Source organism: Otolemur garnettii, unplaced genomic scaffold (genome assembly GCF_000181295.1).
Source record: "Otolemur garnettii isolate 467f Iridium unplaced genomic scaffold, OtoGar3 scaffold00022, whole genome shotgun sequence".
NCBI lineage: Eukaryota > Metazoa > Chordata > Mammalia > Primates > Galagidae > Otolemur > Otolemur garnettii.
The window spans coordinates 17,176,496-17,186,788 of NW_003852417.1; the positions used below are offsets into that span (position 1 = coordinate 17,176,496).

Here is a 10,293-nt window from a genome sequence, read left to right on the forward strand (position 1 = left end):
GGGGGGGACAGGAGAGGATGGAGGGGGATTGGTAATCTTTTACCTAATGGTATACAGCACACCCTCTGTATAATATAAAGGTACACAGCCCACCCCCTCGGTGAAGGGCTCAACTACAACTTGGACCTTGCCTGATAAATGCAAACAATGTAAGCTAATCATTTGTACCCTCATATTAATCTGAAATTAGGGGGAAAAAAAGGCTTTAACTGGCTACTGTAAGGTTGAGGACGACCCTAGAGCCGAGTTGTTATATCCCTTAAAGGCTGACTTTATGCCTTGAGTAATAATGGATTTACTTTTTCCTTGCTTTGAATCTATAGCAAATAAAATTAAATTTCTAGAAGAGAAGCTTGGTTTTTGTTCTTTAACAGTGATACTCACTTTCCACCAATCCCTTGTCTCGCTTTGGAGAGATCTTCTTATCAGCTAGTCCTTTGGCAAAAGTAACTGCAACTTCTTCTAGGTATTCGATTGTTCGTTCCTCTGGAGGTTTTAATCCTGGTCCTGTAAAAATGAACACAACAGACTGAAATGCAAATCAGGCTTAGACCAGTCCCATGTAGTCAAAAACCTATGCCTGCTAATGCCAAAGGCTCTAGCACAGCTTTCCATTTCAGACTCAAGACTAGTAGGTGGCAAAATCATGAACTCAAAGAAGAGAAACACACTGAACAGAGGCACAACAACATGCTCTAGGTAGAAAACAAGGCAACTGTCTCTGTCTGACCTCCACTTCTGAGTATGTCGAATGTGGTCTGCATTCTTACTGCAAAACTGGGGAGAAATGAATACATCTTCAAATTATGTGTAAGACACTGGAGAGCTATGGAAATAATAAAGACTTTATGAACTAAAATTCTATAGGGAAAAGCAATTACGTTTCCCCTCAAGGCGTCTGCCAGATTTTGAACCTGCTTGAGATAGGAGATTAAAGAGCTAGGCTAAAAAACCCAAACAGAATTTATAGGGCTATGAAAGCAGACACCTATCGGGCTCTCAATCAATAGTCTATAAGAGCCACACTGGAGGAAGGAGATGGGGTCAAAAAGGCAGTCTAGTGTAGTATGGTGTATTCAGGATACAAAATCCCAACAGCAACCAATCTCTCCCTTAAGACCCCTGCCCTTTTTTGAATTTGTGTGGGAAGGAGGAAAAAGAACTATGCTCATGTACTAAGTAACTAAAAAAGCTGCTAATCTGAGAAGGGCCCAGAGCAAGAGATGCTGTTCTGCCATTTGGGCCATGATTCAAACCTGATGCTACTTGAAGCGTCAGAAGCAGAGAGAGATGCTGCTTGGAATCTTTAGCTGGCCCTTATAAGTCGGTCACAGTGCAGACCCTTAGGACTGTGGAAAAAGCTCTACCATCCTCTGTGAATAACTACTTTCCTTTTGGGAAACATCATTTGGCTCATTAGTGGGCCTGAGTAGAGATTCAAAGCTTAACCATGGACCATCCAGTTTACTGCGTGACCTGAGCTGCCTATCATGAAATGCATGTTATCCAACACACTGAGCCATGTGCACGACAGCACCCATTATGAGATGGAAGTGGCATACAAGGCCGGGCTTGAGCAGAGTCTAAAGGCACAAGCTGCGTGAGGAAGTAGCCAAAATACCCACAGCCCTTATTTCTTTTTTTCTTTTCCTGCCTAAAAACTCCCCTATGGCCTCATGGAGAGTTCCCCATGACTAGTTAACTAGGAAAAGGAAAATGTGGCCCTGGGTTAGAGAAAGCTCTGTGTGAGATGCAGGGAACACTTGGAAGTGAACAGTCTTTTTCTGTGACACCCCTGAAGGACAGACTTGAAGGAATACCTTCCCGGGGTTATAGTGCATCTGGGTGCTCATTTTGCCTGGAAGGAAAAGTGGCCAGAGCTAAGGTCTATACAGATTCGCAGGCTGTGGCCAGTGGTTGGCTAGGTGGTCAGGTGGTACGGTGTTATGGGCTGAACTGTATCCCCTAAATATATGTACGTTGCAGCCCTAACCCCCAGTATCTCAGAACATGACTGACTGTATTTGGAGATAGGGCCTTTAGAGAGGCGACTAAGTTAAAATGAGGCCATTAGAGTGGGCCCTACTCAGTCTCACTGGTGCCTTTACCAAAGAGGAAACATGGACTCACAAGAGACGCCAGGGATGTGACTCATGAAAGAAAGACCATGCAAGACACAGTGAGAAAGGAGCCATCTGCAAGCCAAAGAAAGGCCTCAGAACAACCCAAACCTGCAAACACCAGGTCGTAGCTTCCAGAACTGCGAGAACTTATGAAGCTTCTGTTGTTTAAACTACTTGGTCTGGGGCATTTTTTTTTTGAGACAGAGCCTCAAACTGTCCCCCTAGGTAGAATGCTGTGGCTATCAGCTCACAGCAACCTCCAACTCCTGGGCTGAAGCAAGTCTTCTGCCTCTGCCTCCTAAGTAGCTGGGACCACAAGTGCCCGCCACAATGCCCAGCTATTTTTTGGTTGCAGCCATCATTGTTGCCTGGTGGGTCTGGACTGGATTTGAACCTGCCAGCTCAGGTGTATGTGGCTGGCACCTTAGCCACTTGAGCCACAGGCCCCAAGTCATGTTTGTGGCATTTTGTTATAGCAAACTAGTCCACAAGGACCCTTGGGGAATAGGTATCCCATTCAGAGAGGTCTCTGAATTAGGCAAATAATGTGAAAATATTTGTATCCCATGTGAGTGCTCAGCAAAGGGCAACCTGAGCAGATGATTTCGATGATTGAGTAGATTAGATGACCCATTCTGTGGATACCAAACTCTCTCCTATCCTCATGCCATAAACAAAGCAGCCCTAATGGTAGGTATGGAGGTTATGCATGGGCTTAACCACACAGACTTCCACTTGGCAAGGCTGGCCTGCCTAAAGCCAGTGTTGAGCACTCCATCAGCCACCAGCAGAGACCAACCCTGAATCCCCCATATGGAGATTCCCCAGGGTGCTCAGGCAGGTACCTGGGGGCAGGCTGATTACTCTGACACTGCTTTGGTTCTTACTGGTACAGACATGTAGTGTGGATATGAATTTGCCTTCCTGGTATGCAATGTTTCTGCTAAAACTACCTTTGTGGACTCACAGAATGCCTTATGTACCACCATGGTATTCCAGACAGCATTGCTTCTGCCCCAGGAACTCAATTCACAGTACATGAAGTGCAACACTGGGCCATGCTCAGGAAGCCCAGTGACCATGCTGCCCATCACCCTCAAGCAGCTGGCTTGATAAAAAGCTGGAATGGACTGTTGGGGATCCAGTTACCATGTTAGCTGATGACACTCTCCAGGGCTGAGTTAATGTTCCCTGGGATACTGTATATGTTGTAAGTTAGCCTCCAACACAGGCTACTTCTCCTACAGCCAGGATTCATGGACCCAGGAATCAAGGAGAGCAAATAGACATGGCTCTACTCACAATCACCCCTAGTGATCTACTCTACCAGCAAAATTTTTGCTTCTTGTCTCTGTGACTTTAGGTTCTGCTTGTCTAGAGGATTTAGTTCCAAAGCGGGGAATGCTTCCATCAGGACACACAACAATGATTCTATTCAACTGGAAGTTAAAACTGCCATCTGGCCACTTTGAGCTCCTCATATCTCTGAATCGACAGGCAGAGAAGGGGGTTACTGTACTGGCTGGGGGATTAATCTTGATTACCAAGAGGAAACTGGTTTGCTACAACACAAGAGAGATAAGGAGGAGCATGTCTCACACACGAGAAAACTCTTAGGATGTCTCTTAGTACTACCATGACCTATAATTAATGGAAAACTACACTTAATTCACACAAGACTGCTAGTGGCCTTGACCTGTCATCCCACCAGGCAAAGAACCATGACTAACTAAAGTCCTTCCTGAGGCCAAAGGGAAGATGGAATGGGTAGTGAAAATACTGCCCTCCCCATACCAGACTTGGTGCATTGCCAGTGCACTGCAGTCTCTAAGTGAGCTGCAGTCAAGGACTCAGATGGCCTGGGCTGGCTATGCTCTTACACATTGGCATTCCTGGCCCAAATGCCTTCTTTCCTAGGTCTCTTTATATGGGGCCTTTGGCCAAGGTCGTCTTCAGGTGCCTCTAGTGAGACTCCTTTATTGAGGGAGGAAGGGAAAATCATTTTTTTTTTTTTGTAGTTTTTGTCCAGGCTGGGTTTGAACCTGCCACCTCCGGCATATGGGGCCAACGCCCTACTCCTTTGAGCCACAGGCACCACCCAATGTTTTTTTTTTTTTTTACAAGTGACCAATAAGGAGACAGGAAGGAGAAAACTGAAAGACACCTTTCCCTCACTCCCAGTCCATCCTCTCCCTCCACTCAGGGTCCATAAAGCTGCCAGGAGCCTTTTGTTCAGGGCTTCCTCAACAGTGAGATGACCCACACTCTGTGCCATTCCCCTTGACCCTCAACCAGCACATCATTCCACAGGGAAAATGGTGTTTTCTACATTTCAGCCTTTTGTGTAAACGATCATAGTGACAGATTAAAGATTTCACTGTTACTTTCATTTTGGGTTGCTTTACTAGGCTACTGTGACATTGGACAACTCAGCTGTCTTTTCAGATCAGCTGGCTTCTTGATAGAAATGAATACTCGTTCTGAGTATTAGAGTAGGAAAGGAAAAAAACATAAAATTATCTCAGAAGATGCAGAAAAGTATTTGATAAAATTCAACACTTATTCTCAGTACACTATGAATAAAAGGGAACTTCATTCCTGATAAAGGGCATACATGAAAAACCTACAATTAACATCATATTTGACAGCGAATACTTTTCCCTGGAGGTTTGGAACAAGTTAACAATATCTGCTTTTACCGCTTCTATCCAATATTATACAAAGCTTAGCCATTGCAGTAAGTCAAGAAAAAGGAAAACATGGCATACAAATTGGAAAAGAAAAGGCTAAACTGGCTTGGTGCCTGTGGCTCAAGCGGCTAAGGCGCCAGCCACATACACCTAAGGTGGCAGGTTCGAATCCCCAGCCCGGGCCCGCCAAACAACAATGATGGCTGCAACCAAAAAATGGCCAGGCGTTGTGGCGGGCGCCTGTAGTCCCAGCTACTTGGGAGGCTGAGACAGGAGACTCGCTTGAGCCCAGGAGTTGGAGGTTGCTGTGAGGGTGATGCCATGGCACTCTACCCAGGGGGATAGCTTGAGGCTGCGTCTCAAAAAAAAGAAAAGGCTAAACTATTGTTGAAAATCCTTAGGAGGGTGGCACCTGTGGCTCAAAGGGGAAGGGCACTGGCCGCATATGCCGGAGGTGGCAGGTTCAAACCCAGCCCTGGCCAAAAACTGCAAAAAAAAAAAAGAAATTCCTTAGGAATCTACAAAAAGGCTACTGGAACTAGTAAATGAGTTTAGCAAAACCACAGGATGTAAGGTTCACATCTAAAAAGCAATTGTATTTCTATATCCTAGTAATTAACAACAAGAAAGTAAAGTCAAAACAGATAGTAGCCTAAGAGTATGAAATACCTAGGTATAAATTTAACAAAATATGTGCAAGGTATGTTCACTAAAATTATAAAACACTGCTGAGAGAAATTAAAGACGACCTGAATAAACAGAGAAATAAATCAGTATTTTAAGGATGTCAATGCTCTACAAATTGACGTATCAATTCAGTACAATTCCAGTCAAAATCCTAGCAGGTATTTTTATAGACAGGGACAAGATGATTATAAAAAATAAATTTTTTTGGAGACATGGTTTCACTCAGTTTCCCTGGCTAAAGTGCAGTGGGCTCATCCTAGCTAACTGCAACCTTAAACTCCTGGGCTCAAGCAGTTCTCTAGCCTCACCCTCCCAAGTAGCTAGAACTACAGGCCATGTGCTACTATGCCCAGCTAATTTTTCTAGTTTTAATAGAGATGGGGTCTATATTGCCCAGGCTGGTCTTTTTTTTTTTTTGCAGTTTTTGGCCAGGGCTGGGTTTGAACCCGCCACCTCCGGCATATGGGGCCAGTGCCCTACTCCTTTGAGCCATAGTGCTGCCCAGCCTGGGCTGGTCTTAACTCCTGATCTCAAGTGATCTTCCTGCCTCCGCCTCCCAAAATACTAGGGTTATAGCCACTGCCGTTGGCCTTAAGATTTCAAGATTTACTATAAAAATGGCTCAGTGCCCTTAGCACAGTGGTTACCATGCCAGCCATGTGCACTGAGGCTGGCAAGTTTGAGCCCAGCCCAGGCCAGCTAACCAACAATGACAAGTGCAACAAAAAAATAGCCGGGCATTGTGGTGGGTGCCTGTAGTCCCAGCTACTTGGGTGGCTGAGGCAAGAGACTCGCTTGAGCCCAAGAGTTTGAGGTTGCTGTGATGCCAACAGCACTCTACTGAGGGTGACATAGTGAGATTGTCTCAAAAAAAAAAAAGATTTACTATAAAAATACAATAATCAAGACAGCGCCATATTGGCTTAATAAAATATAGATTATTTCTTAGGTATAGGAAATCCAAACTATTGACAGATAAGGTCAAATGATTTTCAACCAAAGGGTCAATTGGAGAAAGAAGAGTTTTCTCAACAAATGGTTCTAGGACATTTGGATATTCATATGCAAAAAAAAAAAAAAAAAAAGAGAGACCCTCAATCCTTACTTTACAACATATATAAAAGTTAACTTGAAGTGGGTCACAGACCAATATGTAATGCCTAAAATAAGAAAACTTCTGGAAGAAAGCATATGAAAAAAACCTTTGTGATCTTGAGTTAGGAACAGCATGATCCATAAAAGAGAAACTTGATAAACTGAATTTCATTAAAATTAAGAATTTTTGCTCTTATATAGTGAAAAGATAACCCACAGACTGGAAGGAGACTTTTTTAATAGGTCTTACTCTGTCACTGGGGCTGGAGTGCAGTGATGCAATCACAGCTGCAATTTACACCTCCTGCCTCAGCCTCCTAAGTAGCTAGGCTTATAGGCATGGGCCATCACACCTGGATAATTTTCTTTCTTTTCTTTTTTTTATAGAGATGGGGTCTCACTATATTGCCCAGACAGGCCTCAAACTTCTAGGCTTAAGTGATATGCCAGCCTTAGCCTCCTAAATAGCTGAGATTATAGGCATTAGCCACCATATGCACCCCAGGAGGAAATACTTGCAAATCACATAGAACCTCTGTAAGTTGACCACTCAAGGTACGATAGCAAACTGGTCAACATATGGAGGTAGTCATCATAAAGAACTAGGCCTATTGTACTGGTATATACATGTGGTGCATGTCCAGTCTATGAAAGTCAACCTACGGAGGTGGTCAACTCTGGAGGGTCTACTGTCCTCAGTCCACATACCAAGGGTGGAGGGTTCGAACCCAGCCCCTGCCAAACTGCAACAAAAAATAGCTGGGCGTTGTGGTGGGTGCCTGTAGTCCCAGCTACTCGGGAGGCTGAGGCAAGAAAATCGCCTAAGTCCATAAGTTGGAGGTTGCTGTGAGCTGTGATGCCACAGCACTCTACCAAGGGCTTAAAGAAAAAAAAAAAGAACTTACTATGTATCTATTATATGGACCACCCACTTCTGTTCTTCAGTATTTACCCAATAGAAATGAAATATATGTCCACATAAAGACTGGTTGACTAACAATTGTAACATCTTTATTCAGAATAAGATGTTATAAAGTCCCCCAAAATGGAAACAATTCCAATGTTCGTAAGTTGGTGAATGGATAAACAAACTGTGTAATATGTATACAGTGGAATAACACTCAGCAGTAAGAAGAAACCAACTGCTGATATATGCAATAAAAGAATGTATCTCAAAAGTATTAGGCTAAATGAAAGACATAACTGATAAAATGCCTGTAGCCCCAGCTGCTTGGGAGGTTGAGGCAAGAGAATCACCTAAGCCCAGGAGTTGGAGGTTGCTGTGAGCTGTGTGACGCCATAGCACTCTACTGAGGGTGATAAAGTGAGACTCTGTCTCTAAAAAAAAAAAAACTGATAAATTTATTATGTCAATAATGCTGATCTTTAATACAAAAGAATCATGAGCACACATTTCAGAATAGTAGTGTCTTAGGATAAAAGGATGCAAAGAAATTGTATGGGGGGGAGTAGTATATCAGTAGATGTCAATTATTGTTAATATTCTCAGGTTGGATGTTTCATGTTTATTATATTATTGAAATAGGCACAAAAAACTGAAGGAGGGTTATGCATGGATAATGATATAACTAATTTAAAACCCAAAATAATGACTTGGTTGAATTCTGCCCTCCTTATGTTCCAATTATAAATAAAATAGAAATCAAGGTGATGTTGAAAATAATTTTCAGTATTAGCTATTTTCAAAAATTTTACTCCTCAGGCCAGGCCTGGTGGCTCACAAGTATAATCCCAGCACTCTGGGAGGCCGAAGTGGGTGGGCAAGAAAGAGACCTCCATTTCTAAAAAAAAAAAAAAAAAAGCCATGGCTCAGTGCCCATAGCACAGTGCTTATGGCACCGGCCACATGCACAGAAGGTGGCTGGTTTGAACCCAGCCAGGCCAGCTAAACAACAATGACAACTGCAACAAAGAAATAGCCGGGTGTTGGGCGGTGCCTGTAGCTCAAGAAGTAGGGCGCTGACCCATATACTGGAGGTGGCAGGTTCAAACACGGCACCTGCCAAAAAAAAGAAATAGCTGGGTGTTGTGGTGGGTGCCTGTAGCCTGCTGGGAGCCTGAGGCAAGAGAATTGCTTACGCCCAACAGTTTGAGGTTGCTTTGAGCTGTGATAGCATAGTACTCTACTGAGGGCGACAAACTGAGACTCTGTTTAAAAAAAAACAACAAAAATTTTACTCCTCAGAACATTTCTTTAGAGTCTGAGTTTCATTCTAACTGATTTGATATTCAAGAGGTTAACTCTTTTTTTTTTTTTTTTTTTGAGACGGAGCCTCAAGCTATCCCCCTGGGTAGAGTGCCATGGCATCACGCTCACAGCAACCTCCAACTCTTGGGCTCAAGCGAGTCTCCTGCCTCAGCCTCCCAAGTAGCTGGGACCACAGGTGCCCGCCACAACGCCTGGCCATTTTTTGGTTGCAGCCATCATTGTTGTTTGGCGGGCCTGGGCTGGGGATTCGAACCCGCCACCTTAGGTGTGTGTGGCTGGCGCCTTAGCCGCTTGAGCCACAGGCGCCAAGCCAAGAGATTAACTCTTTAAGAACATAAATAACTTTACAAGGCCCGAATCTGAGACATGGCAACACTTACCAAGGGGTTCCACCAACTGGTCAACCAGTCCCATTTTCTTTGCTCTGTCTGCACGAATGTTTCTACCAGTCAGCATAATGTCAAAAGCAGCAGGCACACCCACCTAACATGCAAACAAGGATCAGAGTACAGGGGAGAAAATTAAGGGTGACAACAATGCAAATGTCAAATGAGCAAACATTAAATGAAAAAAGTCAAATGAGATTTTTATGCTTTGTATCCGTTAGTTAAATTTTACAAACTAATACACATCTAGGTAACTTTGGGAATGAGATACCTCCAAATGATGTTATTTCTTTTAATTCAATATGTAGGATTTCTGTGTTATGGAATTGATAAGCTAAAGAATTTCATGTTTCTGGCCAGGTGTGGTAGCTCATGCCTGTAATCCTAGCACTCTGGGAAGCTGAGGTACATGGATTTCTAGAGCTTAGGAGTTCAAGACCAGCCTGAGCAAGAGTGAGACTCTGTCTACTAAAAATAGTCAGGCGTTGTGGAGGGTGCCTGTACCACCTACTCAGGAGGCTGAGGCAGGAGGATCACTTGAGCCCAAGAATTTGAGGTTGCTGTGAGCTATGATGCCAGCACTTTACCCAGGGCAACACAGAGAGACTTTGCCTCAGGAAAAAAAATTTATGTTTTCTAAAATTGTACATGTATGTCATTCTGAGTTTCTTTTCTATGACTTATGTAATACTTAGAATTCCTATGGTGAAACTAGTAGAGACTCTGAGAAACCTGATGTTTTCTGACATCTTTAGAAAGAATTTTAGGTTTAGCAAAAAAGAACTCAGCTAGGACTTCTTATGTGTTATATTAGAAAAATGGCTTCTAGGGCAGCACCTGTGGCTCATGAGTGGGGCGCCAGCCCTATATACCGAGGGTGGTGGGTTCAAGCCTGGCCCTGGCCAAACTGCAACAAAAAAAATGGGTAGGTATTGTGCGGGCGCCTGTGGTCCCAGCTGCTTGGGAGGCTGAGGCAGGAGAATTACCTGAGCCCAGCAGCTGGAGTTTGATGTGAGCTGTGATGCCACAGCACTCTACCAAGGGCAAGAAAGTGAGACTCTATCTCTAAAAAAAAAAAAAAA

The 10,293-nt window shown here is 43.7% G+C and overlaps 1 protein-coding gene across 1 annotated transcript in view; it reads right to left on the minus strand.

The window, feature by feature from the left end:
• Positions 1 to 10,293, minus strand: part of HADHA (hydroxyacyl-CoA dehydrogenase trifunctional multienzyme complex subunit alpha) — a gene marked incomplete at its 3' end in the record, with an annotated part of 40,840 nt that overhangs the window by 12,317 nt on the left and 18,230 nt on the right. The window contains exons 7-9 of the mRNA XM_023511818.1: positions 9,206 to 9,308; positions 385 to 507; positions 94 to 131 (exon numbers count right to left, since the gene is read on the minus strand). Coding sequence (XP_023367586.1) covers positions 94 to 131; positions 385 to 507; positions 9,206 to 9,308 — 264 coding nt within the window. The remainder of the gene's footprint in view (positions 1 to 93; positions 132 to 384; positions 508 to 9,205; positions 9,309 to 10,293) is intronic.